This window comes from Ursus americanus, chromosome 11 (assembly GCF_024610735.1).
Source record: "Ursus americanus isolate L20-20 chromosome 11, mUrsAme1.1.p, whole genome shotgun sequence".
NCBI lineage: Eukaryota > Metazoa > Chordata > Mammalia > Carnivora > Ursidae > Ursus > Ursus americanus.
This window is the reverse complement of record NC_142137.1, coordinates 45,110,839-45,136,300: the sequence shown is the minus strand read 5'-3', so window position 1 is coordinate 45,136,300 and position 25,462 is coordinate 45,110,839. Positions and strand designations below refer to the sequence as shown.

Below are 25,462 nucleotides of genomic sequence, written 5' to 3'. Positions count from 1 at the left end.
GACAAGACTGGCCATGAGCTGACAGCTGCTGAAGCTAGGTGCTGGACATATAGGGAAATCACCATACAATTCTCTTTTATATATGTTAGAAATGTATCATAAAGCTTTTAAAATTTTAAATTTAAATTGTAGGAGAATAGCTGGTTTCTTGTACAAAAATTATTCAAATGCCTTCAAACTTGGGCTTGAAGATTTAATTTTGGCAAAAATCATGAAACATCTTTAAATGAAGTGTTGAATCCTTAGAGAAAACATTTACATTTATTTGGAAAAATAAACTGAAATGATAAAATTAACTTCAAAGTACCCAGTTAGCAGTGGTGATAAATGTCAACACTGCTTATAATAATTACTGTTCTATTAAATTTCAGCAGTGCTGTGCAATGAATTTAGTGGGAAAATTTACCATATGACCTGAGGATCAGTCTTCACATAAAAAGTTAAGAGTTATATATTTGAGGGAGAAGGTGGGAAAATAGAGGTCAGAGGCAGTGTGTCAGTGAACCTACAGAAATAAGCAAACAAGAAATTGCTTTCATGGATTTAGCAGAATTTTTAATGATTCAATATTAAATGTCAAACAATAATTATTTGAAAAAGAAGTTACCATTTCAGGCATTTATTTTTCTTTTTTGATAGCTCTTATTAGTTGATTTTCAATTATATTTTGTAATAAAAATTAATTCACCCATTAGTGTGAAATCTATTTTCTACTAAGAGATTATAGTTTTTACAAAAAATCAGAATTCAACCTAATCTCTTTTTGGCCTAGAAATATTAAAAGTATAAGTTAGTTACCTTTATTGGGTGTGGCATTATGAAAAAGGGATTGATAAAACTCGAGGCAATTTTGTTGCAGTGTGTTTGTGTGCATTTTTCATAGACTTCATTACATGTTCCGAGGGTTCGGTAATTTTTTTTTTTTTTTTAAACTGGCAGTATGTCACTTAGAGTTGGAACCAGGAGTTGAATAACCTGTATCCCAATCTTGGTTCTGCATTAACTCTCTGAAGGTCCTTAATCAGTAATTTGACCCCTCAGAACACAGTAGTTTCAACAGTAACATTGGTTTAACAGATTGATAGATGGGCCAGATAACCCCTTTCATCATGTTTTAACTTTAAATCTGCCATCCGGTATCTCAAACCACAGATATTTCTAGCATAGTCATTGGACTGGAGAAGATCTTATCAATGAATATGGAACTTTTGGAGTCTTTCTCTTCTTTTCTATAGTATCTATGCTATGAGCTCCCCCTCCCTGCAGGGCACTAGCCACATTTCCTCCCACAATAAACATGTTGTTGTTTCTTCTACATGGAGTAGCTCAAGAGTCTCTGAGTTACTTCAGTTTACGCGGCCTGGGTCAGCCAGCTCTGAGGTCAATGAACACACAGAAGCAAATGGGCCAACCCCCTCTGCTTACCTTGGCAGACACTCTTGTAGTCAGCACAGCAGTCTTTCCTCTGCAGACAATCATCTGAACAAGAGCAGAGGCTGGACTCTAGTCTGGCTTCCCCACAACGAAATCTATTGCATGTCCATATTCGAGCTGTAAAATTGCACAATTCAGAGCCCAACATTTAACTTACACTGAAGTACCCAATAGCAAATGTAAATTCCATGTCTTTATGCTTGTATTATTGTAAGGTCAAATTTTTGGCTTCTCTGCATTAATAAATGTAAATACGTAATACAAATAAGGGGAAACCCATCACTTTTCTTCATTTGGCATGAGTAGCAGAGAGAGATGCAGTTTTTTAAGCTGCAGCTCTGGTCTACCTGGCAGGTACACCTCTGAGTTTGGAGAACTCTGAACACTGGCTCTTTTCCCACCCAAAAGTAGGAGCTCCCAACGGAGAGGAACTACTAGTAATGGATGCCACCCAAGAGCAGTTTTGTTTAAGGACAGGCAAGAAGAAAGAGGCAGTAACAACAGAAGTTACAGGAACTCGGTCAGATCTGTGAGAAAGTAGGCAGGTCAGCACACCTCGCAACGGGGGGTAACAGAGCTAGAAGGGCCTCCACCACGCCTCTGCGCTCTCCTAGGCTATGTGCCCAGTACAGATCAGTGTAAGTAAACATCAGTGCTAAAAACAGCAAGAGGCTGTCCCATGACTGCTTCCTAGGGCCATCTGCTAGGAAGCAGTGCCTAAAATCAACATCAGCCCTCTGCTCAGACAAATGCCTTGGAAAGGTGACTGCCACGTGCTTCTGTTGTGTATAGAGCTCTTCATTGTCCATTAGGTATCATTTACTTAGAAAAAATTGGGGGAGATTAAGTAAAGGGAATACAGATCTTATCTATACTAAGTTATCCCTTCCCCTTTGCCCTTTTCGGAAAATACAATGTAAGAAGCTCTACTATTCTAATCGTTACCCTTTGAACTGCTAGCCACCCCCACACATACATGCCTTTGCTGATTTCTTAAAAAAATTAAACATTGAGAGCTGTCTCTTCTACCCAGAGAAGTTGTGCTCAGTGGAGTGCCGGCATCAGAATCGCCAAGAATCACCAGCTTTCCAAGTAAGTCTTATGCACCCTGACATCTGAGAACCACTGCAAATGAAACTGAGTAAGATGATTAACTTGAGCCATAGTGAAACTGCTTTGCGACGCTCGTACCCCCGGCAACACGTACAGCGTTTCGTCTACTGGAGACCATTATTCCTCAACCTCAACCTCAATCAAATCAGGTGTGGGCTCTGTGTTTAGTACTGAGAAAGGGGAAACGATAATCCTGTACACAAGCTGTTGTGGGCTGAATAGGGTCCCCCCAAAATGCTGGAGTGCTAGCCCCCGTTGCCACGAATGTGACTTTGCTTAGAAAAAGATCTCTGTAGATACTCGAGTTCAAATGAGGTCATTGGAGTGGTCCTTATCCAGCGTGACTGGTATTCTTATAAAAGGGGAAATCTGGGTATGAACACACACACACAGAAGGAAGACGGTGAAGACACAGGGAAACTCTCCATGAAGACAAAGGCAGGGTTTGGGGTTATGCTGCCAAAAGCCAATGACCGACAGCAGAAGCTAGGAGAAGGGCAAGGACCGGATCTCCCTCACAGCCCTTAGACAGAACCAACCCTGATGAAACCTGCATCTTGGATTTCTAGCGTCTAGAACTGAGAAAATGAATTTGTTGTTTAAGCCCCCCCAGTTTCTGTGTTATGGCAGCCCTAGCAAACCAATACACAAGGTGTATGGTGAGCATCTGGACATGCGTTAATGACAACCAACATGCTATAATGAACTTATCCTCAGAATCCATACTTGGTTCCACACAGGTGTCTTCAAAATCCCAGCAGCAGTCGCCTCTGTGTTTGCATTCCATATCACACCGGCAGCTCTCCAGTCCTCTGAATGAAGAATCAAAGCATTTCCTCCTGCAACTGCCTGTAGGGATGGAGGAAATGAAACCAGTGCTTAGAAGTTATCTGAGGGGCACCTGCGTGGCTCTTGATTTCGGCTCATGTCATGATCTGAGGGTCTGGAGATTGAGGCCATGTCAGGCTCTGTGCTCAGCGGGGGTCTGCTTGAGATTCTCTCTCTCTCTCAAATAAATATAATCTTTAAAAAAAAAAGTTATCTGATATCTCAGAGCTAGATGACAGAAGCACAGAGAAGAGGTACCTAGCACAGACTAGGTCAGACAGATTTTTTTTTTATTGTGCTGTATGATTCATCAGGGCAAAGTGATACATGATAAGTGATTCTTCCTCAGGACTCCAGAGAGGCCCCAGACTCAGAAACACCAGGCACCATTAGGTGAAGATAGGAGGGACAGGCAGAGGCTAAATAAAGTGAAATTGGTTTAAAGGCTGGAGATGGAGCAGACACCACCCCACCTCCCACTCCAGCTGGAAGGCTCATAATCTGGAGGAATTTAGGAAAAGTAGCCTTCATCACACAGGGAGACATAGAGGATAGCTATGATGAGAAAAGATGAGCAAGCTGTACTCACAAACATGAAGAAATGGTTACCAGACATTTGAGGCTAGCAAGATAAAATCCAACATAAAAGACCAAAACAAATGAGAAAAAAAAAAAAGAAAGAAAAACTTGATTGAAAGGAAACAATGCAAGGAACATAAAATCATGACTTGAGCCAAATCATGAACACAAGCACACACATGCACAGTGAGATCTTCAGAAAGGAAGATATTCTATCCATGAAATAAGAAAGAAGGCTATAATTTTAAAGAGAAATAATGTTCAGCGTGCTCCTTGAAATAAAAACATGAAAGCAGTAAATGAAAAAATGAAAAAAAAAGAGGGGTGTGGTAGGCAGAATGATGGTTTCATAGAAGATTTCACACCCTAATCCCCAAGACTGAACATACTATGCTGTTTTACATGGCAAAGAGATATTGCAGGTATAATCAAGGCTACATAATTGACCTTTAAAAAGGAAGGGAGTACCTAAAAGTGAAAACAGAGAAAGTGGAGATGATATTGTTAAACAAATCATATTATAAAAGGATCAGCACAACAGGGATAAAGAGATCTTGAAAGTTCCCAGAGAAAGATCATGAGCAATCTATCAAAGATCACAAGCCAGAATGGTATCAAATTTCTTAAAAACAACACTGAAAGCCAGAAGACAGGAAAGCAATATCTTCATATTTCTAGAGGAAAATTATGCTCGTCTCAGAATTCGGTATCTAGCCAAACTATCAAGTGTTAGGTTAGGGTGATGAAAATATCTTTAGACAGATAAGGACTCAAGTTTTATCTTTTATGTATCCTATTTTAAGAAGCTACTAAAGGATGTTCTTTAGCAAAATGAGGAAGTGAAACAGATATCCAAAAAATAATGAGATCCAACACAATGGAGGGTCTAGGGGAACACCAAACAATCCAAGAGAGCAACCAACACAGACTAGAGCAGCAGAGCAGAGAAACAAAAGTTAAAATAAAAGATAACACTCTATACCTAAGTTTACATTGCCAAAAATGAGAGAGCCAGATAATGCCAAGGGTTGGGGGGCGGGGGGGGGGGATGCGTGATAAAGACAGAGTAGGCTGTGGCAGCCATTCCAGAAAGCAATCTGGGGCTACTCACCCAAGTTAAAATACGGACCCTAAGACCCGGGAATCCTATTCCTGGGTAGATGATGAAGCAATCTCACACGGGTCCTTAAGGGAACCTGCAGGATTTATGTGATGTAAGGGAACTAAAGTCAACCTGGTTATCCAGCACCGGGAGGAAGGCATAGGTCAAACAGCCTATCACTATACATGCTAAAGAGTACTACGTAGTAAGTAGATATATGCCTAAGAACAGTTGCATGCATAACAATTTAAATGGATCTTAAGAAACATTCAGTAAAAAAGTAACCCCAAAAAATTTATATACCATTTATACAAAAGACCTTTACATTTTTATATGCATCTCCTACTTTGAAACATTGTCTGCACATGGCTTTCAGGACACACCAATCACCTGGCTTTCCTCCCACATCCCTGGCCAATTCTTCCTAGACTTCGTCAGTGGTTACCCCCTGCCCCACCTCATCTTCCCACTTTTTAAGGTAGTATGCTCCAGTCACATTGCTTTAAATCCACATATGACACTGATAACTGCCGCATCGCACGTCCATCTAGGACTTCCCTTTGAAAGCCAGCCTCATGTATCCAACTGCCTTCTGGCTTTTCCACTTGGACATCTAGTAGATATTTCAAACTTAACATGTCCAAAGCCGAGTTCCTGATTACTCTCCCGAAACTAGCTTCTTCTACAGTGTTCCCCATCTCTATTGTGGAAATTCTGTATTCCCAGATGTTCATACCAAAAATCTTGACGTTGTTCTTGACTTCCCTCTTTCTCCATATCCACTGTGTGGATAAATCGATCTACCACATCCAAAGATATCCAGAATCCAAACACTTCTCACCAGTTACAGCGTTACCACCCCAGTTCAAGACATAGAGCTTGTGTGGATTATTGCAGTAATTTCCTAATTGGTGTCTCCCACATCTCCTGGTTTCACCCTGCCATTTATTCATAACACAGCTGCCTAAGTGAGTGTGTGGAAAAGCAAACCAGGGCATGTCGCGTCTCTGTTCAAAACTCCAATCACTTCCCATCACTCTCAGAATGAAAGCCTATGGCTAGATTTGACTTGACAATCTTACTGACTTGGCTTCTCTTCAGTCCTTTGGTTGATCTCATTTTATGACTACCCTCCCTCTTGTCCTCTTAGTTCCAACTCACAAACTTTGATATTCTTTAAATGAACTTGCCAGGCAAGCTCCTGACTTAGGCCTTTGTCCTTGTTCTTTCCTCTTGCCTGGAATGTTCTTCCCCCAGATATCCCTATTTCTCCCTCACTTTAGCTCTTTACAAAAGTCATTTCACATACACATCCCCATCCCACCCTAACTCCATATATTTTATAATCCCTTCTCAGTCTTCCTTATCCCTTAGCCCTTTCCTTATCATATTAGGTATATTTGGCTTATTTATATTTTTAATGTCTGCCTTCCATGCTAGACTGTAAATTCTCTGAAGGATGTGTCTATTTTCTTCACCACTGTATTTCCAGAAATTAGCATAGTACCTAGCATACAGTGACCAATTATTGAAAAATAATTAAAAAGTGTGTGTGCATAAAAGAATAAATTTATAAGAACACTTAAAAACTCACACTAGAAAAAAAAGTACTGTGCCTATAAAAAGTGGGTTAATTGGAGTGGAGAATGGTGAAAATGGTCCAGGGTTGGGAATTAGGACTCAGTCATGGAAGAATGAGGGGATGAATATTTTAAGGATGCTGGTAAAGGAAGGGCTGGAGTTAAGTACCAATGCCCTGGGTGGGAAGGGGTGATGCCCCATGAGGGCCGATAGACTGAGATAAAAGGACAAGAATAAGGAACAATGACACTGGGAAGCCAGCCAGTAGGTGTACTAAAGTAAGGAAGGGAGAGAAAGAGCCAAAATAATCAGAGATTTTGTTCAGAGATTAGTATATGCCTCTTGCAACTGATTTCTGTGACTTGGGGATAAGAGAACAGGAACTGATGCACACCTGTGCACACTAACTTCAGAACAGTGCTACCGAAGTGGCACACCTCCATCTGTTAGGTCTAGGACTGGTACTGTAATTCAGAAACACAGCAGCCAGGTGACCCCAAAAAAGACATTTTCCAGGTAAGGTCCACCTGTCCAGTTCCACCGTGTTTCCACGTTACACTAGGGGTACTGAGTGTTTGTTAATTCTTGAGTGAAAACAGAACTGGAAAATTGACTGTTAATCTCACCAAGAGTCTCCCTAACAAAGAAGCAATAAGACCTTCCCCAGGGGCGTCAAACTGTAAGTTAATTTGTTAATTCTTGAGTGAAAACAGAACTGGAAAATTGACTGTTAATCTCACGAGAAGTCTCCCTAACAAAGAAGCAATAAGACCTTCCCCAAGGGGATCAAACTAGAAGTTAACCAGCCAAATTAAAAAGGAGAATAAATTACCTTACATTTGACCTTCCTAAAAGTACCAAAACAATACATAATGAGATATAGAAAAGGCTTTTCATATAGTTACTTGTAAGTGGTTTCAGTACTGTTGACATTGATCCGATATGGCAAAAGAGATGTGTTTTGATACTTTGGGGCCTCTATCTCCTATTTTTTCTTTGCTGCTTTTTTTAAAGATTTTTATTTATTTATTTGATAGAGAGAGGGGGAGGGAGAGTATAGGGAGAAACAGACCCCCCGCTGTGGGGCTCCATCCCGGGACCCTGCAATCATGACCTGAGCCAAAGGCAGACGCTTAACCAACTGAGCCACCCAGGCGCCCCTTTCTTTGCTTGTTATGAGGAAAAATAAATAAACATGAAGCTTCTACTCTGCACTACATTTAAGAATGTGGCATCACCTAGCCAAGAAATAGTGCAATTTCGGGGAGAGTGCGGGACTAACACAGCAGGAGGTCCTCGGAGGGAAGCAACCAAGACTTTTGAGAGCAAGTTTATCAGCAGATAGGAGGGAGTAGAGTAGGTGCTGGGACAGGAATCTTTAATCCAGTTACCAAAGTCCTCTACGAAGGCGAGGACAAATGAGAGGAACGTACAGGAATGATATGACTCACAAGGGAGCAGGGGGTGAAGGCAAAACGGTCAAGTCCAGAAGTGACAGTGGATAATGCTAACCGCAGATGTGGGCTCCTAGAAAGTGCAATGTGGGAGAAGGAGGAGCGTAACAGGGCACTGCTCCATGCACAAGAGAGGGGGCTCCAGAGAGGAGACAAGCTTCAAGGGGTGAGGGTGAGGACAAACGAGTAATAAGAACTGTGTTGAGAAAACACGGAGGGGTATACCTTGCTCTTCCTGTCGCCTGAGTCCAAGCCCCAGCCCCAATCCAAGTGACACAATCACCAACAAAGCAAGAAGAACCTATTGAGGAAAAAGGAAAAGTGACCTTTACAATTTTTTTTAAAAATGTAAAATGTACAAAGATACCGACCTTGCTCTCTCAGTGAAGAGTAAAGGCACGGAGTGGGCTAGTCACAGTGACACCAGATCCAGCAATGATAGAGGCATGCACAGTTGTTTTTTTTTGTTTAATGCCTGAAAATAAGAAAGCTTTACGAAGAATTTTAAAAGACTATTTATTACAGATCTTAAAATTCAAATACATCAGTCCTGGTTAGCTTAATCCCAAATGGAGTTAAAGTATGAATGAAACCATGGGAGCCATTTATTTTCCTTTGCCCATTTCTCATTCTTAACTAGACACCTGTTTGGAGATCATTTATCTAAAAGCATTCCTCAACTGTGAAAACTGTAACTACCTCACTCCTAGGGAGCAGAAGTCCCCCCACCAAGCCCCACTCCCCCCGCCTAGCTCTGGCCTACAGAAGGGAATGAGACTATCCAACACATGTAAAAATATAGCGTCCAAATAATTAACTGGCAAATGATCCACTTTGATCCCACAGCTCAGACCAATGATGTGGAAGCTCTGCGACCGAAGATTGTGTGTGTGTCATTCATTATTGCTACTGCTGACCAGGCTCTTCAGTGTACTGGACTTTATGCATGCCTGGAATTCTGCGGTGATATATTGGACAAACTCATGATGTACTGTATGGTGACTAACATAACATAAAAAAAATGAAAAAATAAACTGTGAGACAGTGAAAGAGAATTCTTCCCACTGACATTTTCCCCCTCCCGGTAAGTCCAATGATAAGTATCTGGGTAACAGAGCTTGAATAATATATAGCCATAAAACATGAATGGAACAGACACACAAATTACTTAGGAAGTATTTTATAACACGAATAACCTTTGTTCTGGCTTTAAAAAAAAAACACTTAAAAAACACACACCATCAAAATTGCTTAGATAATAAAAATCTACATAAGCATTGATTGTGTTTGTTTTCATTCTGAAAATCAACTGGAAAAGTTGACCCATCTAACTTTTACCATAGAAGTGGATTCAACGATTGGGAAAACATGTTAAAACACTGTAAAAACAATTGTTTTATGAAGTCTGAAAGTTAGCCCAAGTTTCAGTGACCTTCCAGCAGGCATGCATTCAATGGAGGGAATGGAAGGGGGAAAGCAAACATAAACAGTTATTAAGCAGCATCACTAACACTTAGTCCCTTGTTAAGATGCTCAAAAGCCACAGGTGACCAAGACTAGGAACACAAAGCAGCGAAATACAGGGAAAGAGCCATATGGTAAACCTCATGCATCTGATTTACGTCTCGGTACGGTTGGGTTTTACATCGTATCTTTGGTCCTTTTGCATTCAAACTTGATGGGAAAATACACAGCACCTAGCTGTCCTTAGGATGCTCTTGAACTTTCTCCTGTTAATTTTAATTTTTAGTGTCTGTTTCTTCATGACTGTACTTTTCCCATGTTTTTTATTTCTTCCCTGCATTATTCTATAAGTTCCTTAAGAAGAACTTACAGAATCTCATGTAATAATTTCCTCTAAATACGTAGTAATTTTTAATCTCATATAATCATTTCCTCTAAATATGTAGTAATTCTGAACAGGCTTCTTCTTTAAAGATTTTATTTATTTGGGGAGAGAGAGCATACAAGCAGAGGGAAGCAGCAGAGGGAGAGGGAGAAGCAGGCTCCCCACTGAGCAGGAAGCCCAATGTGGGCTCAATCCCAGGACCCTGGAATGATGACCTGAGCTGAAGGGAGCCACTTGACCTACTGAGTTACCCCAGGCGTCCCATGAAAAAGCTTGATATTGAGGTGCACATGTATCTTAAACTATTTATGCTACCAACAAAGTGGAGAGGGGAGAGCTCCGGAGTCAAAAACCTCTGAGACTCCAATATTTAGCTTTCGATGGCTGAATAAAGAGCGCTAGAAACACAGTAGATACATGTAAAGTTTTTTAAATGAAACTTGTGTTAAAATTTGGCAACAGGGTACTTTAGAAACTATGATTTTAAAATACTGAGCTATTATACATACTAGTAAACCGTTAGAAGTATACAAGGAAGGAAAATAAATGATGTACAAAATTTCACTTCCAAGGGTTTATAATTTCTTGAATTTGTAAGATGGGATAGATATAATAAATGGCACAGAAGCTAACACTCCGAAGTTCCCAGAAGGATAACGAATAAATAGAATATCTTGACGGTTTACTTTGTTAGTTCCTGGACTCAGCGCTTACACACATGGTTTCATCCACTTCTAGAAACAATGCTTGAGTGACAGAACGGTGGTGACATTAAAGAAAGTAGGGAATTAGGAGAAAATTGCAGCCTGATAGGTGTGAAACCAATTAATCAGCTGGTTTTGCCTTGAGACACTGGAAGAAGAGCCAGCAAGGCGGCTTTTGAAATTGTATGACAGAAACTCAGCAGGAAGTCAGACCTACTGGCTTGCTTGAAATTCTTGGTCGAGGATGTGACTTTTAAAATCATAAGATGAGATCGCCCACAGAAAAGATCTTTAGACTGAGTTTGGTGGGAACACTGTGTGCAATGTGCAGTGAGAAGATAAATCAGCCAAGAATGCAGATAAAGAGAAGTGTCATAAAAATGGGGGATATCAATGCCATCACGGAAGCAAGAGGAGAGAATAACTCAAGATGAGAAAATAATAATAATAATATGCGGGAGTATTATTGTTATGGAGGTGCAGTAGGACAAGGACAGAGGAGAAGGACTGACTTTCAGGGAAATGACTTCAGGACAGTAAAAACAAGCAGAACTGGGGGCGCCCGGGTGGCTCAGTTGGTTAAGTGTCTGCCTTCAGCTCAGGTCATCATCCCAGGGTCCTGGGATCCAGGCCCACATTGGGCTCCCTGCTCAGCGGGAAGCCTTGCTTCTCCTTCTCTCTCTGCTGCTTCCCTCTGCTTGTGCTCTCTCTCTCTCTCAAATAAATAAAATCTTAAAAAACTAAAACTGAAACAAAAACCAAAAAAAAAACCAAGCAGAACAGAGAATGGTTGGGTGGTGAGAAAACCAAGGTAGTGGATGGACCCCCCTTCTCCCCAAAAGTCTGAATAATCAAATCAAGGAAAGCTTTTCTTTTTTTTCCTTTGTAACAGGGAAGATCTTATCATATTAAAAAAAAAAAATCAAAGAGGAACTAGACATGAGACCATCTTTAAGAGTGAAGTAAACTAAGTTAAAAGCAACAGTCCAACGAAGAATAGAAGATAGGGTGATTTCAACTGCTCACTCTCTGGCCTTAAAGATACCCAGGCAGTATAAAATGGTGACTTGGGGGGGGGGATTATAATCATGCTAAAATCAGCACTGCTGAGTGTTTCAACACAGACCCCCACTTCTTAGATTGATCAAATATTAATCTGTTGTTACATTTCTTAGGCAAAATAGGATTAAAAATATTAACTTGGCATCGCATTTGTCAGACGGGTTAAACTGAATACGATCACTTAAAAACTTCACCCTGAAACAGCAACACACTGGGGATTTATACACTTAACACTGTCTTAAAGCTAGAAGGACTAAAATTTAAAATTGTACTTACAATACAAATTATTTTATATTTCTTAACACTGCTCCTCTTAACAGGTTCTTCCGTTGATAAAACCCGCATAGACTCCATTATCTGTATAAACCTGTTTTACTAGAAGACGGTAGTCCTCCCCCTTTTCTCCAGTCCAGCAAAGAGGAACTGAGTAAGGTACGCGGCTGTGACTAACTTTTAAGTGTTTGGGAAGATTAGAGGTCTTTAGTGATTGGACAATTAAAAGAGCGGGAAAATGTTGTAATAACAATAGCGTCAAGAGATGAAAGTCCTTTCCCGAGACATTGTAGACAAACACTAAATACTAATCAAAACGTTTGTAACAAGAATAATACAATAATCAATTTTTAATACGATCTGACCATTTGCTTTCTTCCAAAAATAACCCAAAACAAAAAAGACTTGTTAGGGAAATTCCAGGAGGTTTCTATATTTGTATAAACTTCATAGCACAGCTGAAAGCCACCACATTAAAAAGGAGCTTTAGGGACGCCTGGGTGGCTCAGTCAGTTAAGTGTCTGCCTTCAGCTGGGTCATGATTCCAGGGTCCTGGGATGGAGCCTGGCATGGGGCTCCCAGCTCAGTGGGGAGTCTGCTTCTCCCTCTCCTTCTGCCCCTCCCCCGCCAAGCTCGTGCTCTCTCTCTCTCTCTCTCTCTCTCTCGCTCTGCTCTCTCTCTCTCAAATAAGTAAATAAAATCTTTTTTTAAAAAAACTATTTGGATACCTTTGGCACACAGTTCTCTGCACCAGATAAACTTAGAAACACCCAGAGAAGTCTTTTAATTTTCGTTTTTATTTTTGAAATTCGGAGGCCCAGGCTCCACTTCCACTGAATTAGAATCTTCTGGGTTTGGGGCTAAATTATCCCTCCAAGCCATTTTATATGTAGCCAAAGTCAGTATAGACACCTCGCTTTGAGCAGTGCATGCACTTTTGAATTCTTTTCTGCAAACATTTACTCTGGATTCTACCTAAACCTGCCAATTGTACAGATAACACTAGAGAACCTCTAGAGCTTGACTACGTGCCCAAGGTCACCTTGGGTAGCGCTGTCTCAGAAGTGAGACTCCACCTGGTCTTGAGACTCCCGCATCAGGGGGTACTGTTGTTACCATTGTTGTTGGGGCAAACAGAGGGTAAGAAAGAAAATCATGTCTAGAAAGAAAATCAACATCACAGCTGGCATAAAAATTAGATTCCTAGGAATTAGGGCTTTTATCTAGTCATCTGACATCTAGACATCTGACAAGTTATCTAGCTTCAATTTTTTCTATTTGCACTTAGGACAGTCTACCCAACCTGCCTCTACTCTCCTTAATAGTTCTACTTCTACCTTCCTTTCTATGGTGGTAGTTTTGTGTGTCAATTTGGCTAAGCTATCGTATCTGGTTATTAAATCAAATCTAATCCAGGGTGTTGCCACAACGGTATTTTGTAAACGTGGTAGCATCAACAATCAATTGACCTTTAGACAAAGGCGGTTTCAACCACTCAGTTTAAAGCTAAAAGAACAAGAAATTTTGCCTCAGGAATCTAGGGTGTTGCCACGATGGTATTTTGTAAACGAGGTAACAACTACAATCAACTGACTTTAAAAAAAAAAGGGGAAAACCCTCAGTAATGTTGATGGGCTTCATCCAAACAGTTTAAGGCTAAAAGAACAAGAAATTTTGCCTCAGGACTATACCATTAGCCTACGTTTCCAGCCTATCAGCTTGCCCTGCCCTATGGACTTTGGACTTGCCAGCCAAAACAATCAAGTGAGTCAATTTCTTTCTCTCTCCCTCCCTATCCCTCCCTTCACCTTCACCTTCACCTCCTTCTGCTTATCTGGAGGACCTTGATTGATACATCCTTTGAACATCTTCTCACACCTCTTTTTAAGACTTTGCCCTACTTGAACTTCTCCTTATTTGTACCTCCAGAGTCTGTTATCTTGGTTTCTGTCTTCTTGGTTTTTTTTTTTTTTAAGATTTTATTTAGTTAGGGTCACCTGGGTGGCTCGGTTCGGTAAGCGTCTACCTGTGGCTCAGGTCATGATCCCAGGGTCCTGGGATTGAGCCCCACATCAGGCTCCTTGCTCAATGGGGAGCCTGCTTCTCCCTCTGCTTGCAGCTCCCCCTGCTTGTGCTCTTGCTCTCTTCTCTCTCTCATTCTAATAAATAAATAAAATCTAAAAAAAAAAAAAAAGATTTTCTTTATTTCAGAGAGAGAGAGGGAGGGAGCGCATATGGGCAGAATTGGGGGGGTGCAGAGGGTGAGGGGAGAAGCAGACTCCCCGCTGAGTGGGCTCAGATCCCAGGACCCTGAGATGATGACCTGAGCCAAAGGCAGATGCTTAACCGACTGAACCACCCAGGTGCCCCTCTGTCTTCTTGATTTTTAACTCTTTGTCTTGATACTTTCTATAATAATTTATATGCCTTGACTCCAGAATGCTTACCTGGTACTGATACCCCAGATGCACTCAGATGCTGCTTCCTGGTACTTTCCATGATGTCACTTGATTCTATACCGGCTTCGTTCACCAGAATACCACTGACTCTGGCTCCGTATTTTTATTATTGTCATGAGCACGCTATGAAGGCGCACACGATTTGTGTCTTTCCACGATGTCAGCTTTATACAATCATAAAGCAAAGTTAAATCACAATGATAAAGCAGGTTCAGGATTCCAAACTCAATGACAATTCACCATGTGATTAAACTTGGCTTCTTACACGGCACAAAGAGCAGGACAGAAGACAAGTCACATAACAAACAAGATAACGCAAGGGTGCAGGAAGTGAATGAACCAAATGCAAAGTCAGTCTGTGGGCGCACAGTTGAGATGAGGTCTCAGTCCGGTCCGGTCCGGGTCAGCTCTCGGCACTGACTGCTTCTGATGTTCCAGCAGGCAAGGCTCTTGGTTCTGTTTGGAGTTCAATCAGGTAGAGTGTTCGGTGGCAGTTGCCTTTTTTAAAAGGTCAGACGTAGAGGGGTCATGCTGAAGAGTCTGACAGTTTGCTGCCCAAATCCTCCCCTTTTTAAAGGGATTGAATCAGTTTTGGGTCTCTGCAGACCTCCTCTGGTTCTGCTCGTTATCAGTTCTGGGGTGTAAGCTGACTTGGTCTAGGCAATATCTTCTAGCGGCAGAACCTCAACTGCTTCCGTCATTTCTTGACCCAGGCTTCTGCTTGACATGAGAGACTCCATTTTACTCTCTACAATTATGTAATTCATTGCCTCCCCCCACTGCCAAAACATCCTTCCTCTCTTCTTCCACCCTCATCCTCCACCCTCTTCCAACCCTGAGAACACAAAAACACTGGATAAGAAAGTCAAGAGGCCTCTGATACAATCTTGTCTCTCTCACAAGTTAATTGACTCTTGACATCAAATTATTCATTTTTAAGATGGTCTCAGCTTATCTCTAAATTACTAAATTAATGGAAAAAGATCTTAGTCGTTCAGGTCCTGAGGTGAGTAAACCTCAGGGGATCTATCTGGGGCACACACCCAGTGGAGGTAGAGATGTTAGCATTGTTTGCTGTCTAGTTTATTTTCTACTACAGCAATACCCCTAAATGAGCCCATAACCCCAACCTCTTTTGAGCGTCTCAAGTCTTAGAAACTTATTCCCAACAGTCCACCGGAGCATTGGACACTGGCCAAATCTACACAGTCCATGCAACTTAGACTTTGGAATAGACTGCCTGGTCACCTGGATCTGATCCTATACTCTTTAACATTGGAAGCTGTGCAATTCTTTTCCCCTTTAAACTTTATTTTTTTTATAAAAGGATTTTTTTTAATTTACTTGACAGAGGGGGACAGAGGGAAAGACAGAAAGCACAAGCAGGGTGAGTGGGAGAGAGAGAAGCAGGCTCCCCACTGAGCAGGGACCCCAGTGTGGGGCTCCATCCCAGGACCCAGGGATCATGTCCTGAGCCAAAGGCAGGCACTTAACCAACTGAGCCACTCAGGCACCCCTCCCCTTTAAACTTTAGAACAATCTGCACCTTCTGGGTTCTGAAAGCTTCACTCTGCTTATTGTAATGATTAATGGCCTAGAACAGTTGTGCTCTGATAGGTAGATATCACTACATCTCCCACCAGTCATAAATACTTCTCACACTCTACAAGGTCGTCATGAATTCGCAGAGCTTTTCTAAAATCACAGAAAACCTATTTGCTGCTGTCTTGGGAAAGCCCCAGGGACTGCCAGCATCAACTTCTTAAGTCACATAAACCCAGCCTTTCTGGTTAAAGCACTAGAGCTTGAGTGGTAGTTGGACAAGCCAGACTGGGAAGGTTCAGAGAAACTAGATACACCGAGAGAGGTGGTGGAGGTGAGGCAGATACTAGGCTCAGGTCCAGCAGCAGAAAGGAGTCTGTCAAGGTTGAGAGACCTCAAATAACATAATAACAAGAGGGCAGGTGGCCAACTTCAAGGAGGGCCTGTCATAAGGAAAAGGCAGAAAAACACACAGAGATATTGACAAGCATGCCTAGCAAGCAGAAGCTGTGCTAATGGGTAGTTAGTATAGGAAGGGCAGATGCTAGTCCATGGCCAGTGAAAATCCAATATTGGAGCTGATACTAGGACTAGCAGTCCAGGTAGGACTGCTGTTAACAATGCTGAACCAGGGCTGAGAGGCAACATTTTATATGAGGGTCAAGCAAAAGCTCAGCATGGGCTATAGGACCCAAGTTCTTGAAACTGAAATACAAATAAAGTGGCTGGGTTACTAGACATCCAAACAATGACAATGATAATGTAGAATCAATGACTATAGATTGATATCAGTATTTTGCAGTACCTCTGTGTGTGAAAAGACATTTTCCAAGATGAAATACATAAAGTTTCACTGCCAGTCAACTCAGTTGAACATTTATGATCAACTTGGAGATAGAGAACAGTCATTTTGAACCTCAGTTAAACAAAAATTTTCTCCCAACCCTGGAGGGGAAAAAAAGAATTCCATACGTCTTATCAGGAAACACTTATTACCAAGGGGGGAAAAAGGTACTCTATTATTATTACTTTTTGAATTTTACCAATAAAAATTTGCAAAAATTTATTTCTTAACTTATGGTAATACACACACATCTCTGATTTTATACACATAACTACATAATACCTTTAGTTTTGCTTCTTGGCCCACAAAGCTTAAAATACTTACTAACTGGTCCTTTGTAGTATTGCTAATCCCTAATCTACCCCTAATTTCTTCCAACTTTCAAAGGCTGCCACTAATGTATTTGGCCAGAAAAACTTGCATTAGCTTGTCACTTGAACCACCAATTACTACCTCTTATGATTCAGAAGTCAGAAGCCTACTCTGATTCCTCCCATGGCATTGCAATTGTTTTCTTCTGAACAGTCAACATTTCTAAGGTTGTCTCTGGGTCTGGAGCTCTGTTTCTCTTACTTTGCCTCAAGTGCAGAAATATGCCCTAGTAATGTTAGAATTTTAAGACTCTTTCTTACTTGTTTCAAAACTCTGAAATAATTTTACTGCTAAAAATTTTCCAAGCTCTCGTAGACTCTTCTTGTTTTCAGTGTTCTCAAGTGGACCTCATTTATGACTGAAATTCTAGAGACATCTCCAGAAAAGACATCCAAAAACCAGAGTGTTATCATGCTACCTGTGTTCTCCAAGGCTCTCCAAGGTCCATTTAGGCATAGGCCGTGGGTTCATTCTTCTTCCCTGAAACCTGGCAGGAACTGGATTATTTTCCCAAACTGGTATCTCTACAGCATGACAGGAACAAGGTCAGTTTTGACTTGCCATTTGGTCCAGTATCTATCACAATGGCCAGCACCTAGAAGACATTCAATAGACACTTGTTGAATAAATCATTAATGGTTTCAAAAATAATGTGAGGTCTAAGCCCACCCTCATAAATGTCTAGTAAACCAAATTGTAATGAATTACTTTACTAGATATAACTTCGGATGTGATCCAAATCTTTTCCTATATCCAGCATTTCAGAAATAGCAATCATTTCAAAGGAAGTCTCGCCCATGAAACAAATGCACTTTATTTGGATTCTTTCATTTAATTCAGAATAAAAAATAACAAATGAGAACCACCAAGCCCCAGATTTTATGCCAGGTGATGCAAGAATGTTTAGCATCTACTCTAAAGAGCTTCAGTCTGGTAGGAGAGACATTTTCAACCATAATACAGTGTGGTATGCACTATACTAGTGGTATTAATGAAGTGCTAGGGGAATAGAAGGGGAAACAATTAAACTTTTATAAGAGAATTCAGAAAGGTATCAACATTAGTTTGCTAGGGCTGCCATAACAAAGTACCCTAGACTGGGTGGCTTAAACAACAGAAATTTATTTTTTCACAATTATGGAGGCTGGAAGTCCAAGATCAAGGTGATGCAGGGTTGGCTTCTCTTAAGGCCTCTCTCCCTGACTTGCAGATGTTCACCTTCTCCCTATAACTTCCCATGGTTGGCTCTCTGTGCATGCACCTGTCTGGTGTTTCTGTCTGTGTTCCAATGTTCTCTTCTTATAAGAACACTAGTCATATTGATTAGGGCCTACCCTAATGACCTCATAGTAACTTAATTACCTTTTTAAAGAATCTATTTCCAAATACAGTCATATTCTGCAGTAGTAGGACTTCACCATATGAATTTTAGGGAAACAAATAATTCCATAACGTAAGAGGTAACATTTCTAATAAACGTTATGTAACTTAAAATGTAACTCAAGTGCTATTGCTGAGTAGCAGGATCATGAGTCCCATCACCACTCCAATTACGTCTAGAGCACAGTCTTTGCCAAGGTTTTATGTACTTGCACGTGCAGGCTTCAAGGGAAGCTCTGTGAGCTGCTTGAAATTATGCACAGCCTTGATTTTGTGAATGTGTGTGTGTGTGTGTGTATTTTTCTTTTTCTTTTTAAGATTTTATTTATTTATTTGGCAGAGAGAGAGCACAAGCAGAGGGAGCAGCAGGCAGAGGGAGAGGGAGAAGCAAGGAGCCTGACACCGGACTCAATTCCAGGACCCCAGGATCATGACCTGAGCCAAAGGCAGCCGCCTAACCAAACTGAGCCACTCAGGCATCTCTGTACTTGTTTTCTTTATAGCTTACATCAGGCAAAGCTTCTAAAACACAACACTTTATTTTTTTTAAAGGTTTTATTTATTTATTTGTCAGAGAGAGAGAGAAAGCACAAGCAGGGGGAGAGGCAGGCAGAAGGAGAAGCAGGCTTCCCGCAGAGCAGGGAGCCCAATGTAGGACTCAATCCCTGGATCCTGGGATCATGACCAGAGCCGAAGGCAGATGCTTAACCGACTGAGCAACCCAGGTGTCCAAAAAACAACACTTTAAAGGACATAACAGGACGAATATGGCAGAAGAAATGAGACAAATCCAAATTGAGGGACATTCTACAAAACGATTTACATGGAATCTTCAAAAATGTCAATTTTGTGAAGTGGGGACAGAAAGGATTACAGAACTGTAGTCTGAAAGGTGAAACCTAACAACTAAATGCAATGCAAGATCCCTGACTGGATCATGGAAGAATAAAATGGAGTAAAAATGGAAGAAAAAAAGGATAATTGAAGGCCATTACTGAGACAAGTGAGGAAATGTGAGTGTGGATGCATTCCAGATAACAGTGGTGAATTGATGTTTAATTTCCTGAGTGTGATAAGTGTATCGTGGTTGGGAAAGTCAGGTCCTAATTGCATTGACTTACAGAAGGCACACAGTGAAATATTTCAGAGTGAAGTTATGATGTCTGTAAATAATTCTCAAGTAGTTCACACAGATAGAATCAGAATGGAGAGGGACAGAGAGAAGAGAGACAGAGAGGAAGAGACAAAGAAATAGTAAATGTGGCAAAATGTTTAAAATATGTGTGTTGATTATTAAATTCTTCTAATTTTTTCTCTAGGTTTTAAAATTTTCAAAATAGTTTGGGGAAAAGAAATAGTCTTTTGAGAAAGCTAATGGAGGATGTGCTCTCCTCCATCCCCCAAACCAGGGAGTAAATAGAGGAAGAGGAAGGCTTGTAGCTGAACACACAGATGTTACATAGGACAGGGTGGTGAAAGGGAATCCCCAGGATGCTATCCCCCCGCCAGTAGCCTTGAGGCAGGTGTAGACTGCAGGCAATCCGGACAGGATTACTTTACACGTCTGCTTCCTGAGAGGAGATTTACATCTCAGACAGAGGTTTTTGGGTGAATTAGTGATAGGCACATCCGAAACTTAGCAAAGAAAAAAACATAAGACAATTATTATTTTTTTAAGATTTAATTTCTTTATTTGAGAGAGAGAGAGAGAGAGAGTGCACAGAGGGAGAGGGAGCAGCAGACCCCCGCTGAGCAGGGAGCCCACTGCAGGGGCTCCGCTGGATGGCTGGACACAGAGACCATGACCAGACGCTTAACTGCTTATCCAACTGAGCCACTCAGGTGCCCCAAAGACAATGATTAAGTCCCCAAACAAAACAAAAAGTGGTACAGAAAAGAGAAATGTAATCACAATGCACTGTGTTGCTAACTGTAGATAATCGCTACGGAGTCAGAACAGTATGAACGGTCTGTAATTATTTACTTAACAAGTTCTGATACATGCATGAGTAGGTTGGAGAAGGAGGAAATGTGAGGCATACCAGGGAACACTACATACTCGTCTTTCCTGGTAAGAAGTTGATATAATATCTAAAACTGAAATAGCAGGAAATAGTAGAATAAAGCATGTTATATAGAAAAAGATTTGAAAGTGGCTAGCTTCTGGGAAATGAGAGATAGGGAGGAGTTTGGTTGAAAACTATTATTTTTTTAATATGAGCTTTGGAGAATTATTCATCTTTTTAATATTTACATGTAATGCTTTGAAAAAGAATAACAGTGTAAAGGAGTTAAGGATTATATTAATAGTATTATCAATTGATTTCACAGTGTATAACCAGAAAATTAAAGTTTTTAATTCTGGGGGCGTGTGGGTGGCTCAGTCGGTTAAGCATCTGCCTTTGGCTCAGGTCATGATCCCAGGGTCTTGGGATCAAGCAGGCATCAGGCTCCCTGCTCAGCAGGGAGCCTGCTTCTCCCTTTCTCTGCTGCTCCCCCTGCTTGTGCTCTCTCTCTCTGTCAAATAAAAAAAAAAATCTTTAAAAAAAAGTTTTTAATTCTGGACTACACAATGAACACTACTGGTATGAGTTAAAGTACTGTCTGAATCAAAACATCTCTATACAAATAAAACAATCCAGGAAAAATGAGGTTTTTACAAGGCAGAATGAATTATAAGAATCAGAATTCTTTAAGCTGTGAAATCTGTACGGTAAGAATTTTAAAACAATAAATTTGGAGTTAGAAAGCCATTCTTTCAAAAGAAAGAAAGAAAAAAAAAATGAAGTAGCTTGGGTTGAAAAAATTTAAATGTGAGCTTATGGGAAAGGAAAAGCCAAAGAAGGATCTAATGTCAGAGAGTGAAATAATGGAAGGTGTGCTCTCAGAATATTTACCCGGTTCTGGAGAATAGAGTGGACCGGAGCGGGCAGAGACGAAGACAGAGAGGTCAGGTAGGTGTGAGTGTCACAGTCCTAGAGAGAGGTGACAAGCTCCATGAAGCCCATGGAAACAGGTAAGTGCTGGCCTTGAGAAATAGGACAGCAGCACCTCTGAGCTTGGAGACTGATTCTAAACTCAGGTGACTAGGAGAAGGGTGGGCAGGGCCCTTAGCAGAGAGAGGGGCACCAGGAGGAGAGTCTAGTTTTCTAAAAAGATGACAAGTTAGGTTTTGGACCTAGTAAGGTTGAGTTATTTGGGGAACATATATGTTGAAATCTTCAGCATCAAAAGTAAAGAGAGTATCTTCTAGGAAAGAAGTCTCCACTCCATTTTTTTAAAAGTATTACTTTATAATAAATAGGCAATCTTTCCCATCTTTCTCAGGTAGCCAATCCTGATACTTAGGCATTTAGATTAGTTTTCTGCGGCAGTGCATGGGTGGCTCAGTAAGTTAAGCGTCCGCTCTTGATCTCAGCTCAGGTCTTGATCTTGGGGTTGTGAGGTTAAACCACATGTTGGGCTCCATGTTGGGCACGGAAACTACTTTAAAAAAAAAAAGATGGATGAGTTTTCTGTGGCTGCTGTAGCAACTTGCCACAAACTTAGTGGCTTAATACAACATAGATTTATTTTATAGTTCTGTTTCTTACAAGTATGCTACAGGTCTCATTGGGCTGAAATCAAGGTGTCCACGTGGCTGGGTTCCTTTCTGGAGGCTCTAGGGGGAGAATCTGGTCCGTTACCTTTTCCAGCTTCTAGAAGCCACCCACATTCCTTGGCTGATGGTTCCCTTTCCATCTTCTAGGACAGAAACCTTGCATCTCGTTGACTATTCTTCTTTAGTCACATCTTCTGGCTCTTCTCTTCCAACTCCCTCCTCTACTTTTAAGGACCATTTTGATTACATTGGGTCTATCCAAATAATCCAGGGTAGTCCTAGTTTAAGGTCAGCTGATTAGGAATCTTAACTCCATTTGCAACTTTAATTCCCCTTTGCCATGAAATCTAACATCTTTTCAGGTTCTGGAGATGAGGATATGGACATCCTTGGGGGGGCTAGTATTTTGCCCACCAGAGGCAAAACTACTTCTATACTTTCTCCTGATGTATGCAAGCACATACCTGTAAAGATAGATAGTGGTTGACATTTTCTTTCTTCTTTTCCTCCATCCTTCTCTTCTTTTCTTCTCCCCTCCCAGGCTTTCTCCCTTCTCTCTTCTTTTCTTTCCTTCCCAACAAAAGTGGAAGTGTGGTGTGTGTAGTTAAAAGGAGCACTCCTCAAGATTATCCTCACTTCTGACACCCATTCCAAGTTTGGGAGTCTCTAAAACAACACTTAGGTTTGATGATTTTCTAGAAAGACTCATATTATACTCATGGTTATGGTTTATTATAATTAAAAGATACATATGGAAATCAGTCAAGGGGAAAAGGCACATAAGACATAGTCCAGGGAAGTTCCAAATGGAGTTTCCAGTTGTCCTCTACCCATGGAGTTGTGGACAGCATTACGTTGCTGGCATCAGTACCTGACAGCATACACGAAATGTTGCTAACCAGTAAAGCTCACTTGAGTTTTGTGTCCAGAGATTACTGGGGCTTCACAATGTAGACGTGGTTGATGCCTTTGTAGCTGAATTCTATCTCCAGCCCCTCCAGAGGTTGACCTCATAAGCCAAACTTCCTCACCCCAAATCACATTGTTAGACTGCCTAGGGTATCTCAAGGGCCCCAGGCAAACCAAAACACAGTACAACATTCCAAGGGCTTCAACATTATCCTTCAGAAGTCAAGGGCAAAGACCAGATTTTCATTTCATTGATGAGTCCATGAGTTAATTTATCTGCTTGGAACCTGAAACCCAGCTTACTCTCCATATCTTCCTTTACAATCTCAATATTCTTTCATTCATCATTCACTCATTCATTATGACATTATACTAGAATTTGGAATAGAAAACATGAAGATACAGATGATACTCTTATGTTGCTCACATGTTGATGGGGTATGCCTCCTCTCTACTCCCATCCTCCAAAGACCCTAAGCTGCTTCATTTCCACCCTCAAATCTAGGGTTTCCAGCTGCCCATTACATTTGCTATATCTTATTCCTTAAGGAGGTAGGTATACCCCTGGGTTCTTCTAAACCCTGCGCTTGTTTTTAAATTTCTTTTTTCTTTTTTTTTTCTTTTTTTCTTTTTCTTTCCTTTTTTCCTTTTGTCTTTCTTATAGCTCACTCCATTATTTACAAACCCAAAGCAATCATCTCATTAGCTGCTGACTCAGACTACTCACCCGGGCTTTCAGGGCCCTCCGATTCTGAATGATGCCTAGCCTGGCCTCCATCACTAAGCTGATTTAAGTATTTGTCTTGAGTCCAGAACTAGCAATGATCTAAATGTACCAGCCTTTTCCACAGAGTTGTCCTAGGTGTTCTCAGTTTATCCCAGTCTTGCTGGTCACTTCTACCTCCATGTCTGCCTTTACTTATTTCCTGAACTTCTGACTTAGTTCCTGTTCCCAGCACAAAGGCTCCATCTGGAACCAGTTCAGTTGCCCTGGTTCGATCATTAGCACACTTCCTTGGGTGCAGTTATGTGTTCACCCTTTTGCTCAGTCCACTTTGAGCTGCTCCAGGTAATTATTCTTCCTGCTGTGAAGGCTTGGTCATTTTTGAGGAAAGCTAAGAAGGTTGATATGTTACACATTCAAGCATATCTCCATCCAGTCCTTTCCTTAATATGTTTTTTTTCTTCCTTCTAGTGAACACAGTTGTTTGACATTTTCTGCTGAGGAAATTATATTCCATTTTATAGAAATTTCAAGGTAAGGATTTAGAAGAATATTTTAACTGAATGGACTGATTCTTGATTATGGCCTACAGAATTGTGGAACCACTCTGTCACTGATTATCATCAAATATTGCCAAAGAAATAAAAGAAGACCTACATAAATGGAGAGAGCTACCATGTTTGTGGACTAAAAGACTCAACATTGTTTCTGTGTCAATTATTCCCAAATTACTCTATAGATTCAACTTAATCCCCCCAAAATCTCAGTATTCTTTTTGCTCAAATAGACAAACTGATTCTAAAATTATATGGAAATGCAAAGGACTTAGAATAACCAAAATAAGCTTGAAAAAAATAATAAAATTGGAGAACGTAGGCTACCCTACTTCAAGGCTTCCTAATAAGCTACAGCAATTGAGATACTATGATATTGTCATAACAACTGGAACTCTCACACATCTGTAGTATTAGAGTATAAAAATGGTAAACACCAGTCTGGGGAACTGTTTGGCAATTTTTTATAAGGTTAAACATATACTTACCACATGACCCCAAAATTCTACCCCTAGGCATTTACACAATAGAAAAGATAATATATGTCTGCAGGAAGACTTGTTCAAGAGTGTTCATAGCAACTTTATTCACATTATTCAAAAACTGATAATAATCTAAATGTGCACCAACAGGTGAACTGATAACATTCTCTAGTATACTCATACAATGGAATGATACACATGGATGGATCTCAAAACATGCAGTTGTGTGAAAGGAGCTAGACACAAAAGAGTACATACTGTGTGATTCCAATTATATAAACTTCAAGAACATCCAGATTAATTAGTGGTTACAGAAATCAAAACAATCTTTGCTTCTGGGAAGGGGGACTGGCTGCAAAGGAACACCAGGAACTTCCTGGTGTGATGAAAATACTCCATATCTTGACTGAAGTCGTAGTTAAACCAGTGTAAATATTGGTCAAGATTCATGGATCTGTACATGTAAAATTTAGGTGCTTCATTGTTTATAGATTATACATCAATTGAAAAAATGAATATTGGGGGAAAACACATCAAGGTCTAGGACTAGATGGTCAATTTTTATTCAATGGATGAAGCATCAGCAAGCATGATATAAAAATTAAAATGTATTTGG

At 40.7% G+C, this 25,462-nt stretch overlaps 1 protein-coding gene across 3 annotated transcripts in view; it reads right to left on the bottom strand.

Moving 5' to 3' along the window:
- Nucleotides 1-14,616, bottom strand: part of ENPP3 (ectonucleotide pyrophosphatase/phosphodiesterase 3) — a 71,500-nt gene extending 56,884 nt beyond the window's left edge. For 2 of the 3 annotated variants that reach the window (XM_045805544.2, XM_087865496.1), the window contains exons 1-4: nt 11,983-12,118; nt 8,317-8,392; nt 3,274-3,396; nt 1,426-1,551 (exon numbers count right to left, since the gene is read on the bottom strand). In XM_045805544.2, the coding sequence (XP_045661500.1) occupies nt 1,426-1,551; nt 3,274-3,396; nt 8,317-8,392; nt 11,983-12,060 (403 nt within the window). In that variant the 5' untranslated portion in view covers nt 12,061-12,118. Of the gene's footprint in view, nt 1-1,425; nt 1,552-3,273; nt 3,397-8,316; nt 8,393-11,982; nt 12,119-14,426 lie in introns of those variants that run through there. The other variant, XM_087865497.1, reaches the window with a different exon arrangement.
- Between the last annotated feature and the right edge of the window lie 10,846 nt (nt 14,617-25,462).